This window comes from Trachurus japonicus, chromosome 7 (genome assembly GCF_045865225.1).
Source record: "Trachurus japonicus isolate A0001 chromosome 7, Traja_1.0".
Lineage (NCBI taxonomy): Eukaryota > Metazoa > Chordata > Actinopteri > Carangiformes > Carangidae > Trachurus > Trachurus japonicus.
Window position 1 is genome coordinate 9,818,959 of NC_140913.1, and position 16,022 is coordinate 9,834,980.

A 16,022-nucleotide genomic window follows, 5' to 3' on the forward strand; every position below is an offset into this window, starting at 1 on the left:
GGAGAAATTAAAAGGATGCAAACTGAATCCTCAACACCAAGAATTACTAAGAAAAAAAAGGCTCTACCTTTGGATTTAGCCGTGTGATATCGTGGCGCCTCTCGGAAAGATTCAGGAGCTGGAACAGAGAAGAAGTTCATCACTGTGCCGAGTCATCATTTCAGTTATTTTTATGATGGGTGTGTGACAGAAAAAGCAGACTGCTAATTTGCGGGTTGCTCGGTGTATTCTGTGGCTTCTTGATGCCATATATTAAGACATACAGTATTGTCTCTGTGCATCTGCAGCTGAGGGAGGAGGTACAATCACCGCAGCAACAAAGACCACAGAGGAACTACATGACATCCCGTTACAGCTGCTGTAATTACTACCTGCCAGCTGACTCACCAGAAATTTGTCCTGATGCTTGGACTTGAGCATGGCGGCCACCTCCTTCAGGTTGAGCCGGTACCTCTGCTCCTCCAGCTTCGGGGGGAAGAAGACGGAGATGATCCTCTCGGTGATGTAGGTCAGGTCGAAGTCGTAGTGGCGCTCCATCACTCTCTCCATCACTCGGTCCACGCTGAAGCTCCTGGAGGAAAAACAGAGAAGGAAGGACAAGGGAGGGGGGGGGGGGCAAAGGTTAGGTGGTCACGCAGAGAGACGTGGAGAACAAGGTGGACACGGGTCAAAATACGAGAGGTAATTCAGATTGTTTGTGGCAGCTCAACATGATTCTGCTGCTTCATACACTCAAATGAAACTTGTGGATGGATGCACGGAGAGGAGGAGAGACAAAAGGGAGAAACTGGATACGGTGTGTGACATGTAGGTCAAATTAAAAGCTGAGTTGCTCTTGACACTGAATATATGGAAAGAATGAACAAGTGAGAGAAAGCAGAAGCAAAGAAACAAATGGCTGAGCAGTGCCAGTGAGGAAACACATGGCCTTGATTTGTTTTAAATGACTTTTTTGTTGTAGGAAATGCTTCAGTAACACAAAGTGATGTACAGTAGGAGAAGTGACTCAGGTGACCTTTACCTTGGCAAGGTGTTTCTCTGTTTGGTATAAGTCAGAGACTTGGTGGAGCCCTGTCGAATAAAAACACACACAAACAAACAATTCAAATGGATCCAGTATCATTGACCACCACAGTCTATATATTGTGCCACTAATGCTTCCACCTAACAATGGCCAGTCAGTTTTATCCATCTGTTTAAAAACCGTCCACTTCAGGGCTTTCCACTAGTTCGCCAAATTCTTTCTTTTATGCTCCTCAAGGAAGCCAAAAACATTTAAAATGTTAAAATGCTGCTCATTCATGTTTATACAGAGAGGTCCAAGAGTCTGAGGCCACCCCCCCCACAAGTGGTATCAGACTTCTGGGACCCACTGTAACAATCGGGCAGTTCACCACCTTGATCCAGTGTTTGATCGGCTGCCATGAGAGTCCGTGCAGACATGTACAGTCTACAGAGGACGATTTGGATCCGGTGCTCCCCCTGACTTTTAACATCTAAACATGTTATTTGTCTACAGCTCTGGGCCGTGACAGAACACCTGCAAAAATAATATCTTCCCCATCAAACTCAGTCACTACATTTTTCAGTCTAGCTCTCCAGTAGACATCACATTTAGGAACCATGATTTTACCTATCTACACCATCATGACATGTCTCATTATCGACATTTACTCTGCTGAGCATATTCAGGTTCCCGAGGGGAAGAATCCTTTAAATTTGCAGGACTTTGGGGTATTAAATGAACAACACAGGCCTCGGAGGTCACAGATGTCAGGATTTGTTTTATTTTCGCAGGGACTCGCATGTCTGGCATTGCTCTGAGTTTGGATTGTTGAGTACATGATAAATCAAAAAAGCTCAACCCTGACAGGTTTGGAAATTTCCAAGACAGACAGCCTTTGACGCTGGGGACACCGAGTGTGAAGACGAAGGAAAAAAGGAGGAGGAAGAGGACAAAGAGAGAGGATGGAGGCTCAAGTTGTGCTCACCAGGTGCTGGGCGTGTCGAGAAGGAGCGGTCCCTCTACGCTGCTGGATGCGAGGAAGGAGCGGTGACGAGATAAAGGAGAAGAGGGGAGAGGGAGGGTGTGAAGGGAAGGATGGTGAGAGGAAGTGGGGCAAAGGGGGGAGGTTGAAAGGAGGTGAGATGGAGGGGAGAAAAGACGAGAGGAGGAGGGGATACAGAGGAAGGAAAGGAGAGTTAATTAAACAAACAGACTCTCTAATGGATAAACATTACTACTTCCTATAGCAACATCAACTATTTTGTTTTCTCCCTGGGCTGGAATGCTGCAGCGCTCCAGGAATGGACTGAGCTCAAACCGGGCTGAGGGCTTGGCTTCCCAGGAGGAATTCAACCAGTAGGAAACCATACGGTGGTTTCTTTGGGAAGCCATACCTCGTAACTACGGATAGACAAAGTGTGGGAAGAAATGGGTGAATGAGTGGGACTTACCAGATCATTGGAGGGCACTGGGATGCATGCAGAGGTCACCTGGAACACACACAGAGAGCCACACGTCAACACAATGCACACACAAACTTCCTTTTTTGGCTTCAGGACACAGGGAAGGGTGGAAAGCTCTGAGATGATTAAGGACAAATGCTTCCGCAGACAATAAGATATAGATGGAGATATAGACAGTAGTTATTGAATCTGAGGTTCACCTTAACAAAGGGTTAACAGTGTGGAGAATGCACTTAGATACTCTTGTATCAAGAGGCAGATGAAAACATTGACACCACATACACACTAATATGTGAGGGATAATGTAGAGTGAGCATGTTGTGGACAGAACCACTGTTTGCCGTTTCCCTAACTTCCTTTGCTGACAGTCTTTAAGCTACGGTTGCAGCTCAGACAGACATGAGAGTGTTTTTCAACAAGCAAGAAAGCTATTTGAATCATGTTCCCTTAAAAAGCGTGTCAAATATGTAGCAAGACAACTGGCTAAATGCTGTAGCCATTCATTTCTGTCCTTAACACAATGCACAGGGGCGAATCTTACACATAGAAATTAAGTAATAAGACACTTATTTTATTTTCAAAGGATTTTTTTTGCCATTCATCAACAATTACAAGTGAATTTATCTGAATTGCTGTGCAGGAATGTGTTATTCCCAAAATATAATGACATTTTAACCTCAGTTGTCAGCTACTGCGAGATAAAAGACATTTTTGCACCACTATCAGACAACTTGTTGAGGCCAGACAGAGGGAGGAGAGCAACACGTTTAAGAGCCAAATGATGATGAATAGAGACTAAATAGCATCAGTGCAACTACTTAGATACACATAAGTGCCAAGTAAACACTATGTACTTCTGAGTATGGCTGATAGTTGGAGAGCGTGTTTACGAAATGTGAAGTATGTGGAGGCCAAATACAGAGAGCGACACAGCTGGAGGAGCAGTGAGACAGAAACACACACATACAGAGTGACACATCTGATTCCCATGTCTGTTATGGGCCTACAGGTCAGTGAACTGTGGCCGAAGGAAGCAGGAGCTGAACAGCAGCCCTAATGAAGGGGGGCTGAGTTCCACAGTCATGCTTACGTAATACACACACACACACACACACACACACACACACACACACACACACACACACACACGTGTACCCTCACACACGCACGTTCCCGCTACATAGCCCTTTTTGGATTGTTTATTTGGATACAGGAAAAGGGCAAGGACTTGTGTATATCTCATTGTGCACAAAAAGGAAGTTACACAGGCCCTGAACCTGGGGGGTGTGCCACAGCAGTGTGTGTGTGTGTGTCGCACAGTTAATGTTAATCTTTCCCTCTTTCCTTAGTTCTTCAGGTTTCTTACCGTTGCTTCGTACGTAACCACAGACATCAACAGGAAGGCAGGGGAGCAGATAACGAGCTAAATCAGGACTTGCCGTGTTTGACAGGAGCCACAGGAAACAGGTTCAGGCTGAACATCGGTTATCAAGCGACTAACTGGACAACAATGTTCCCGTATGACTCACTCCCAGAATTAATGTTTATTTCCATCTCTGTTGGGAAATGGATCTCAAATCTTTATCCTGTGTTTTGGTCGCTTTTCATTCAGAGGCCTGAACCCAGTTCCTGACCAGACAGGTTTGGAGTGGGTGATGATGATGATGGTCTATTTTTTTTCTGACTTCCCTCTGGCCATAGAACAGAGCATGTGAAACAATGCATTGTCTAAGTAGCACATTTAAAAAAAAAAAAACTGTACATGTGACTCTGCAGTGACACATGAATCTCATCTACCATGATAAAACTGTGGCTCAGGCTTGTGGTCTTGGGACTGGATCTGATTTTTTTTTTTTTTTTTTTTTGGGGGGGGGGCATGCAGAACGTTACATCTCATACCCTACTTATGTCACTCTGCTAAACAATCCTACATTCCCAACTATCATGGCTTGGCAACCAATTACTTCCTTCCTGCACCAGTCAAATGCCTCTATCCCTCTCTTTACTCTTTGACTCTCATCAAGAAGGAAAATCCTTTTTTTTTTTTTTTCTACTGTAATCGGTCTCAGCTTCAATAAATCAATCCCATCCCTTTAAAAATATATTTCCTCGTTTGGCGTCTAACATGCTGGTCCAAAATCTCCCAAAGGTGGTACAAAAGTCAGGATTTCTTGGCCTCTGCTACACAGATTTCTGTCCACGGGCTTTTAAAGCCTTTGTGTACTTTAACTTACAAAATTGTGGAAGAATATTGAAGCCAGAAAAAGGGAGAATGTAAAATGGGAGAGTCCTGAAAGAACTTGAGAGGTTTGGTAAAATACTGTATGTTATTGGGTTGGTTCACTTGCTTTACAGGGCTGGATGTGCGCAGAATGTTCAGTGAAAGACACGCCACAAAACTCATTATGAAATCTGATGGTATTGCTGGAAAATGCAGAAATTGAACTGGCTTCTAACAAGAGGAATTAAAACCTTCTGGAGTTATCCACTGGTTCCAGTTTCTCCAGTTTCTTCTCCCTCTGCCAATCCTGGAAATAGTCCAGGATTCAAAGAGTCCGTGTTTCAAATTTCCAGTTGTTATGGCCGCGGTTACCCAGAGTCTGACTGCGCAGCCCTTTCTGAAAGCAGCGCGCCTGAGTCGGGCTTTACCTGGGCTGATGCTGTCACGCTGCCCACTCACTGACCCATTCTTTTTTCTAATCTTTTCCTCCATGTATTCCTCTACATCCCTCTCTCCCTGTGCCCAGCAGAGGGGCCTGCTGAGGGCAGCCCCCTAAGCCAGAACAAACACATCAGCCCAGATTCCAGCTCCTCGGGCCAACGCTTACGCACAAACTTCCTGCTAATAGACCTCCACCCATCTCTCTCCTTCTTCTTTCATCCCTCTTGCCTCCCTTGCCTAATCTCTATCTATAACTTACTTTCTGCCCTCTCCCCACACTTGTTCCCCATCTTTTTCCATCCTTCTTCACCTCTGCTTTTGCTGTCCTCCTGTTTTGTCGTCTCGTGTCTCACTTGATTTTTCCTCAGTATTACTCTTTCTTTCTTTATTCCTTTGTTTATCCTCCGTCCCCTGCTTCTCTCGAACCCAATATTTCCTTCCTCTTTCTTTCCTTTTCCCTTTCTTCTGTAATCTGTTTCTAGCAAAACACTTTCCTGTTTGTTTTCCTCCCTCCAGGTTTCTCCAAGTCATTTCGGCCCCTGCGCTCTTCCGTTCGAGCCTCCGCTGTTATTGTCTCGTCTTCACGGCCTTGAAACTGGTCTTAAAACCAGGAAGGTCACAGGTTTGATCCCCCGTGTCCATCAGTAACCAAATATCCTTGAAAAAGACAGGCCCAGGACTAGCTAGCTTGTCCTGACTTGCTCTGCATTCAAGTGCTTGCTGCATGTCTAAACTGATCTAGAGAAAACACCAGCAGCTGAAGAGAGGCAGCATGACCAATATGTCAAAACTACAAATATCAATATGGACATTACTTCTTCTCTGTACATTTTGACCTCTCCGTAAAACACTGCTCCTCCTTTTCCCTTCCCCTTGCCTCCTTCCAGGTGGGTCCAGCTGGCCACCTTCAGAGATCCCTGACCTCTGTGACCCTCTCCTCCATCTCCCCACCCCAACCTTCCTCCCCCCATCCCCACCCCCTTTCCCTGCCCTCTTCTCTCCATCTCCGCCTGCCAGCCCTCTGTCCTCTTCCTCTCCGCCTGTTTTGTTTTGCTGCAGCAGCTCCTCCAGCTCTTTGCATGCTCTTTGATCCATCAAAGCAGAACAAGACAGCTAATGGATAATACACGACCCGCTCCTCTCAGCACATGGCTCCAGAGCGGCTGGGAGGGCTCTGAGAGGGCTCACTCTTGGGGCGAGGTAGTAGCCAATGTGATGCAAACATTTGGAGGGAGCCTGCGACTGTGAGTGACGGCAATTATCCTGTTTATCTCGATAACATATGTAACTGATTAGCTGATTGTCCTTCTAATATATTTTCTCCCCTACATCACAGGCAAAATTCAAACTACCAGTAAATATGCAACAAACTGTGCTTTATATTGACAAAACAAACTGATCCTTCTCCGCCGGCGCTTACATTATTGTCTATGTAGATGTTCAATCTTGGTTCTCCAGGAAAATATGAATCAAAGGCAACTACACCCGGTTGTAGAAACTTGGAAGACATTTCCACCTTAATTCCCGAGGATAAGGTGACACAATGAGTCCGACTGCGGTCACTGCAACTACCAGGAGCACTAATCCAGTGACGTCAGTGGATGAGAAGTGAAACATCTACAAGTATCAACAACTAAGTTCAGTTGCCATCATTTCACCTTTTCCTGGATTTGTACATTATTCAATAATTCAGTCATACAGCCTTCCCTTTGCAAACCATAAGGGAAAATCTAAGATTTCATTTTGTCCCAACAGTGAAAGGTAACTTTAGTGATCTCACAGATAATGTGTATTACAATTTTAAAATCTCTAGCTGTGGCAATGCTTGGATGAAATGTATGTTAAGTCAATGACCATGAAGTCTATGGAAATATTAGATTAAAATCTTTGTCCCCCCAACAAACATCTTTGCTATTCTAAAAGAAACACATGAACTCAGGAAGATGAATTAAACAGTATCAGCTCGTGCAGAAAGGAAACATAAGTAAGTTCCTCCATCTGTGAGCAAAGCAAACTGTTGCAAAAGTTCAAGACTCTGGTCAAGATCCTGCTCCTTGATTACATATGAACGCAGCACTTATGCAGCATGTCCTTTGATGGTTAGCCCTAGGCTTAATAGTGCCCCCATTCCTTAAGCTCCCCGGGGAGAGCCAATCAGAAGGCATTGATGAAAGCCGCAGCAAATCAGCAGTGAAAGCCGATGCTGGCTGTGACCTTGTGCGCTTTCATCATCACCATCAGCGAGCGAGCTAGACAAGAATGCAGGGGGGCCTTGAAGCGAACAGAGCACTGTGACGTCTTAAGAGTGACCCACCCTCTCTGATTACAGGGCTAACGATGATGCAAACAGGTATGTCAGCGTCCATGACAACTGACTCAACGACACAGTACAGACACATGAGATTATAAAAAGGACAAAGGATGTTCAGCAGCTACCGCGGCGCTAATTTGACAGTTACCCCTCCTCTCGAGCAGCTGCTCTGATTAATTAGCCTCAGGGAAATGTTCCCCACGTTTGCCAAGAGCTTAAAGAGATAGAGACAGAACATGTTGCTCATGTATTACACCTGTTTTCTGTCATGGTTCAAATTCCATATAGACGAAGGTTCAACGTACAGTATGCAATGAATGTATGTCTTGTGTTTGTCAGGACTGGGCTTTGTCAACCTTAACCTTTGCTTCTGGCCACTCTGTGTAACAGTGAGTGTTTTAAATGCTGCTTTGGGAGGGTTAGAGGAACAACGTCTCACAAGATGATTGAAATCCGACTTTCGTAGACGTTAGCTGTCTGCTGTTGGACTGGAACGCTGCCCGAAAAGAAATCATTTGGAAACTTGTTTGTCATGTGGATTATATGCAGGCTTTGGGGGAGGATTTCTATAATGGTTACCACTGTACAGCTTATCACGCTCTTGCAATTAAATGTATCTGTTTTATAAGTCCTGTCTAGTGAGACGTCCAAAGCCATTCAGTTTCTTGCATTACGCCATCTTTTGTGAACTCCATGCACCTTAACATAAACTTAATGTTTAGACTAACTTAAACCTTTTTTGTGTGTGTTTTATGTACGTCTGGCAGTCAAAAGATGCAGATGGTCTCTGCTTCGCTCAGACCTACAGACTCGTTTTATGGCAGTTCTGAGAGTTACTTGGCTTAGATGTATAACTATCCTTCAAATGTACCCCACATGTCTGATGCCTCTTAATCATGACAAGGTGGACTTCATGAGAAAACCAGAAAGCACCCAGCATTACCCAGGGGGGGACTTCAAGGCCATAACTAAGCAAAAACAACACCTATGGGTGAAATATGTCTATCCCCTATACCTAGGAGCCCCGTTTCACACTTTTAGGTCTTTTTCGATGTGTGAGGCCAGCTAACAAAGTGTTGATCTGATTTCTTCTCACTGTTCGACACATTTTTTCTTTCTTTGGCTTGTCTCTCATTCCCACACTTTCTTTTGACCCCAAAAGGAAAAGAAAAGGGTGTCTGTCTCATGCCGGTTTGGTTTTCGCTCCAAGCAGCTGAGAGGGAGGCCGAACACATCGCAGGTCACATGGGTCCCTGTGGTGGAGCTTTAATGACCGGGTGGGAAGCAAATCCCTGCTATGGAGCTTGGGGGTCAACAGTTATGACTACATGATATATTCACCAAATAATGCAGATGGAAAACACAAACAGGAGTGCGCACATGTTGCTTGTGCAGAGGTTTTTTGTAGGTAGGAAGGAAGGCTGAGGCTGATGCACAGCAGTGTTTCTCATCCATCCATCCAGCTTTACCCTTCGCCTCAGGCCAAACATGGACCCAAAGCTCAAATCCGGACAAAAATAAACGTGGGTAAATAAACAAAGCGGGGAGATATGGGCTGGGATGAGATTTGGGAGCGATCAACAATGGGGAAAAAAAAATCTCTTGTGAACCAACAAGCACAGAGCGTTATTACAGATCTTCACTCCCTTGTGTGTCCTCGGTGGTTGAGCCGTCATTCATCCCTTGTGACTCGATTCCCAAAAGCACAGCACCCCCTCCTTTTTCTATATTTGCAACCTAAACAGTGTTTACCATCTGCACAAAAAGACGTCCACATTCTTCAGACAGGCATTGTGTATTGTGAGTAATTTGCTTCAGGCCCATCTTTTTATGTAGCACGCCACAGCTCACAAACAATATGACCCTGTGGTGAGAGTCTTTGTTGCCTGTCTGATGTTTTTTTTTTTCTTCTGCTTATCTTCTCGTTTAGGCCCGGGGAGATGAATTTAACAAACTGACAGGACACAAAATGAAAGAGATGAGAAGACAAGAAGATGGGAATAACCCATTAGTCACAGGCACACATCTGGTGGAGCCAGATGTTACACTTTGTTATAGATCAGTATCATTAGTTAGAAGGAGTTGAAATGTTTATTCTTCCAGGATCTCCACTCATCTCCCTGTTTTAATGTGGATTTATCTTGACGTGAAATGTTTTTAATTTGATCATTAAAATAAAATTCACAGACCACCTGACTTCCCAGGAATCCCCAAAACTGATAGGGTAACTACTTAGTGAGGCAATATCGAAACACAATAATACCAGAAAACTTTGAGAGAAACCTTTTCTTTGATTTTCCTTCAAACTGAACCTGAACTGAATTTTTAAACCATCAGTCATTGATCTAGTCCATTGTCAGATTCAAATTCCTAAAGCAAACTAACCACTTGGCTCTTCCACATTTGGATTCATTGTGACATAAAGCAGTGTTGCAAACGGGTCAGTTTCAGTGCTCCCACTCAAACAGCACTACAGAACAGCCAACTCAAACAGTGATGTTTGAATTGACATGAGCTGATTTCATATTGAAAACAATACGTGAATTGGCTAAGAGGGTTTGTGGCTGCTTACAGACAGTTTGGGAAACACTATAACATTTTAACAAACCTACTCACAGACCACGAGGGGCTGCACCACTCGTCGAGGGGAGGCTGGCCTAAATTACAAGCCAGTACAAACAGTGACGGGAGAGATAACGCTAAAATCTGTTACTCATGTCCTGCACCAGTGTGGGTGTCAATATTTAACATCACTACAGAGATTTCAAAACGGTCTCTTCCTGTTAGTCTGAGACAAGCCAGCTCTACTGGGCAATTAGTGCAGCTCATGCCCCTGCTGGCACACACACACACACAGACACACACAAAACTTGGCTAAGTTAGCTGTCATGCTTATGGTTTTAACTCTCATCAACATCGCTCACTCACCTTTTCCTTCCCTTGCTCGGCATGCACTCGCTGTACTCACACAGGCACGCATACGAGCGCACACACACACACACACAGCTCAAACTCAAAACATGCCAGCCTATCTCGGCAATTACCAGAGCTGTCTGTGATAAAGTGGCGACTCCTTTAGTCAGGAGAGACAGTCATGGTCCTGGTAATGTTAAAACGATACAGTTGGATCCTGTTATCCTGAATGACTCACTGATTACATGAGTATTTGGTGGCGTGCTCGGCCTGCAGGAGGGAAACCATAGGCCTGGGCTCAAGGCCACCAAGCTCTAACCAGAGATTATTCACCACTGATGTCACTGAGATCACCGCAAACTGTATTTCTGTGATGCCTTCATCCACCTACTGAAATGATTAAGACTGTAGTTGCTTGCAGCGAACTAGTTGAATGAATGCTTTGATACCTCAACTTTTGCCCTTCCTGAGCTGTGACTGACATGTTTTACCAGCAATGAGCGATATATTCCTATAGTTGCATCGCAGAGTACCGAGCAGGTATTTGACAAGTTGGTTTCCATGAGGACGGGAAGTCTGCAGTGTCAGGGGGATGTTGGGGTCAGCTGCGATGTTGAGCTGCCTGTTGGGAAAACACGGACTGTGGTGCCATTACACCATCGTTCCATCTCCGCATGACTTCCTATGGTCTCATTCTGCCGTACGGTTTGCATGGAAGGGTCAGTTTACATAATGCAATAGGATAACACCAACAGGAATGAACGCCAACATGACGACATTCCAGTGGTTGGAAGGGATCCATCTGTCAATCCTTCCAGGTCACAGTGGCAGCAGCATCATGAAGGACCTGCAGCTGAACGAGCTCCTCGTCCTATCTGTCAGGTTTAGTCCAACCATCCAGAGGACAAAACATCTCATTCTCTTGGTCACTGACCAGAAGTCATATCCATAGATGAGGGTTGATCTGTCAATCTCCTGCTCCATTGCGTCCTACTTGAACAACATGTCACCCCTAATCTGGAGGGGACCGATCCAAACAACACTGAACAGAGTTGGAATAAATTATATTAGTGCCACTTATGAGGATGTTAGCCAGACAAAAAACAAATACATGCACCAGGGTCTGGAAAAGTGAAGTATCAGAGAAAGGAAAAGTCATTTGCACACTTTTTCCTCTACTATATCTGTCTCTCTTTCATCTGCACTGAACTCTTAAAAAAAAAAAAAAATCTGGGATCTGGGAAATGCAGCACTCCAACCACATCTGTCCTGAAGGGCTTTTATGTTAGAGAAACATCGGGCGGGTTATGTTGTTCTTTCTCCCACCGCTCTGCATCCTCCCCCACTTCCGCTCTATCTATCTGTACTTGATTGTACATCCTCTACTTGTAAAGAGGGGCAGACAGTGCAAACAGTTCACAGCTCAGTCTCATGTGAAATGTTTTTGACATGTTGAGCAGATAAGAGGACTGACAGGGACGAGAGACAAGGAGGAATCCTGATGCACGGAGGGGAAGCAGGGATTTGTAGTTACTGTGATAAACAGCTGTGGACTGCAACATCTGTAGGATAATTCACCACAGGATCACTGAACAGTATTTTCCTTTACCGTGTTACACATTACACAGTCACCAATTAGTGAAGTATTATTACTTTCCCCAGTTGCGAATAGTATAGGGATTATAAATTCTAAAACGTTGTAACAGTTAGTAACCCTTTTATCAATGTGTTAAAGGGATAGTTCAACATTTTGGAAAATTCACCTATTGCCATAATCCTTATAGTCATAGGTATAGTCATTACCTTAAATTATCATGCAAACACAATGGAGGTGAACGGCACAGGTGCCCTGTCCCTCATCAAACTCATCAAATACACAATCCAACAACTTCAAAACGCTCTCATGGACAAGTTACATGATTATCTCATAGCGTGGTAAATGTGCAGGTCACAACTCGTCCACGAGAGTGTTTTGGAGTTGTTGGATTGTGTATTTGATGAGTTTGATGAGGGACAGGGGACCTGTACCGTTCACCTCCATTGTGTTAGCTGAGCAGCGCACGTCTCTGCCCCGCAGATCTCAAAACAACATGCACCGATAATTAAAGGTAATGAACCTACCTCTATGACTATAGGGATTATGGCAATAGGCGAATTTGCCAAAATGTTGAACTATCCCTTTAAGTCAAAGTTATTATAAGCTTGTGACTGAAATACAGGTAGTTTAAGTTACTGTAGAGAACACAATTGCAATCAAACTCAAAATGGAAATGTTTCATGTCAGTGGGGTTTTCCTGTGTGACTAGGACCTGAGCAGACAGCCAGTCAGACAGTTTCTATTTTCCTCTCACAAGCGGAAATGACTCTTCTTGCCTAATTAGACAGACTGATCAACCCGTCACGGGCTGCATTTCACTCATTTTAATCCCCCCCCCCCCCCTCCCACTGTTGCTCTTCAGACCTCCCTCTCTATTTCAGTGTCCTTTCCCAACCTTCCCTCCATCTCTTTGCCCCTGGGCTCTAGTCATTCTTTCTCTATGGCCTCCCCGCCCCCCGCCGCCAGTTCCCAGTGGACTAAAATTTCCACTTGGGATCAAAGATAAGGAGCAACTGTTCTCTGAGAGAAGAGCATACTGGAATAAAACTCTTTATGGGTGGGAGACTGTGTTTTTATTAGAACAGAGATGGGCCAGCTGGAGGCTGTTGACCTTGTGGGCAAAGAGCAGGGAACAGAATGACAGAGGACAACCAAGAGAAAAAAAACATGTACTAACTGTGCACAGACGACCTACCAGCACCAATCACCCTCTGTGGGGAGGAAGTTTAATTACAGAGTAGGGGGCTTTTCCAGAAAACTGGAGCTGACGCACTGAAACGATACCGAACAGTCGCTGAGCTTACGTTACCAGCCGGGTGTCGATGTAAACAGCAGCCTGCTGAGAAGAGGGTGGTCACACATGACCTTCCAGATGTGTGCACATAAACACCTTGAATATGGTCATAGAGGAGGAGCACCAGATTATAACTGTCATGTGGCTCAAGTGCAAGTGAGGAAATATCACCACAAACCAGGTTATAGGCAGTGGGTAAGGAAGAAAGATATATCTGCTATGTCGATCTGTAACTAAGTCACATCTCAACTAGGTAAGTATGACTGATGAATTGATGCCATCCCATCTACCGTCTAAATACAAGGGGAGATAACGGCACACACAGACTACAGTGCACGCCCCCGCCGTATCCGACCTCTCCCTTCCTGCGATGGATATCACCGTTTAACTAACTGGTCAACGACTACACATCAGACGGCTACAACAAGAGCATCACACAACATCCCCTCCCCCTGTGTGATACTACTACATATGGACCAGCATTTCTGTAGAAACACTTGTTTTCCAGTAAACTAGTTTGCATCATTTTCTAGGATTTCTTCCCAAGAAGAATGATGAGTCATCCTCCTGTGCCAATATTTTTCAAGTCAGAGAATCATACACCTACGCTTAAAAAGAGAAAAAACCCCTTTGTGTCTCTTAAACACGTCATATGAAGTGAGTCGATAAGTCAACAGAGTAAGGGGAGACAATCTACTACTCTAACGAACGGCCTAATGGAACTCAATCAGCTGGTTAGCTTAGTTTAGAAGAGTACAGTAGCTAGCCTGCATCTGTTTAAACATTACAAAATACCTCCCATCATGTCAGACACTAACTAAATCTTTTGAAGAGGAGAGCGCACAGCTGTGTTGATGAGGTGCTCACAACCAAAAAATGAACAAAGGAAAAAGAGGAGAATGTGGCACACTCCGTAGCCTCGGATGCAAAAATATTTGTTCAAGCTTACAGTAAAAACCAACGTTTCGACCAACAAAGAGGTCTTCCTTTAGACACTAACTAAATAACAGGTTTTATCTCGCTTATTCAACTCCTGTAAAGACTCATTTGTAAAATTTTGATATTACACTGTGACAGGACTGTGCTGTGTTTTCCTTATTCCAGTATTTATTTACACTAAATTATGCTAACCAGCTGTGTGATAATGAAACACACAGATGTAGGTATGCGCTATTGTGCAAATAATAATATCTCCTTGCAAAAATAAACCTGATTCTACTTTCTTTCTGTGTGTACCATTTGAGAGCTGCTCTTTCATCTCTGAACTCACCCTCTGGGCTCTGCTCTCCTCAGATAAAAGACATGAGGACGGAGGGAGGCTCGAGGAATGAGTCTTCTCTTTGCCACATGCCTTCGCCCTTGGCTTTCTCTCCTTCGCCCGCTGGGTGCCAAGGCTCCCTTCCTCAGCCTCTACCCCCTCGTCGTCACTCTGGCCATGGCTGGCATTCTCCCCCTCTGCCTCTCTCTGTCTATTCATTACCCATCCCTCCATCAATGACCCTTTCACAGTGGCAGCAGTGCGGGGTTGGAGCAGGGCTCCGAGCTCTTTCTGAGGAATGCAACTGAGCGGCCTTCATACTAGCGGAGATCTGGAGACTTCTGTCCTCATAGAGCCACGGTTATGCACCGCATTTTCACACCTCAGTGGCATTACAGTAAACAACTCCACTTTGTTAGATGCCATAGTTACCAGCCATGGTTGGACCGGTTAACTAGCGACTAACAGAAATTGTAACGCACTTGTACTCGAGCCACAAGTGGGTCAACTAGTTCAAGGCAACGTAAGATGAACAGTCCAGCTATATAAGCTCAACCTTGAATTAGTGAGGTCCTAATGCTGGTGGCTGGTGATGACTTGACATCTAATCTGCTCCAGAGCAGCATACAGTACATAGAAATATTTGAATAAATAGTTTGCTCCTCAGTACAGAGTGATTTACTTTGATTTAGTAGCTTTATATTATTATTATTTACAGATGTAAGAGTTTTACATCCATTTCCAGAAAAAGAAAATGCAAATGAATGTGTGTTTCCATTCACTGTTGTTTTGCAAAAACTAAGAGTTGAGTGTATTGAAATGAGCAGTTGGTGGCACTGATCCTGCAGTCTGGTGCCATTAAGCTGTTGCAGGGGAAAAGGAGAAAATAAAATAATCTGACTTAAAATGGTGGAAAACAGGATGGGGACATTGCATTTTTGCTTGTTTGAATTTAGTTTTTTTTTATTTATCAATACATCAGCTTTTTTTCCTCAGACACTTTCCACATTTTCTGTTATTTCATAAGCAAACTGAAAATGCACCTAAAGCGAAAATATACCTTTTGGAGGAGTTGGAAACACACAATGCAAACCATCTGTAGAGTTTGTGGTAAATACAGGTGTTTTTGTTACTGTTAGACCCAACAAGTATCACAAAGGACTGGCTGAAGTTGATTCTTACCTTGGCCTCGCACTTCCTGTGGGTGGCTGTCTTGCATACTAGAGAGGAAGGAGAGAAGGGAAGGAGGAGGAAAGAAGTCTGTGTTAGCACTGGCATCAAGTTAACCCCTTACCCAGTGGTTCCCAATCTTTTTTGGCTCGTGACCCCATTGTGACATCACAAATTTCTGGTGACCCCACCATCAATCAAGAAGCACCAGCTCAGATATTTTTATATGCTGCATTTTACAATACAATACAATACAATAAATCTGTGTTTGTAAGTCTGTGTTTTTTAACTCGATTTATATTTGAGAAAGTGAAAGTATAGAATAGTTGTTTAAGATTGTGTGTGGTG

At 44.2% G+C, this 16,022-nt stretch overlaps 1 protein-coding gene across 9 annotated transcripts in view; it reads right to left on the reverse strand.

The window, feature by feature from the left end:
- tns2a (tensin 2a) overlaps positions 1 to 16,022 on the reverse strand; it is a 51,759-nt gene that overhangs the window by 19,509 nt on the left and 16,228 nt on the right. For 5 of the 9 annotated variants that reach the window (XM_085781136.1, XM_085781140.1, XM_085781141.1 and 2 more), the window contains 6 exons: positions 15,687 to 15,724; positions 2,458 to 2,496; positions 1,992 to 2,033; positions 1,022 to 1,071; positions 388 to 571; positions 68 to 118 (listed from right to left, as the gene is read on the reverse strand). In XM_085781136.1, coding sequence (XP_085637262.1) covers positions 68 to 118; positions 388 to 571; positions 1,022 to 1,071; positions 1,992 to 2,033; positions 2,458 to 2,496; positions 15,687 to 15,724 — 404 coding nt within the window. The remainder of the gene's footprint in view (positions 1 to 67; positions 119 to 387; positions 572 to 1,021; positions 1,072 to 1,991; positions 2,034 to 2,457; positions 2,497 to 15,686; positions 15,725 to 16,022) is intronic. The other 4 variants (XM_085781138.1, XM_085781143.1, XM_085781142.1 and 1 more) reach the window with 2 other exon arrangements.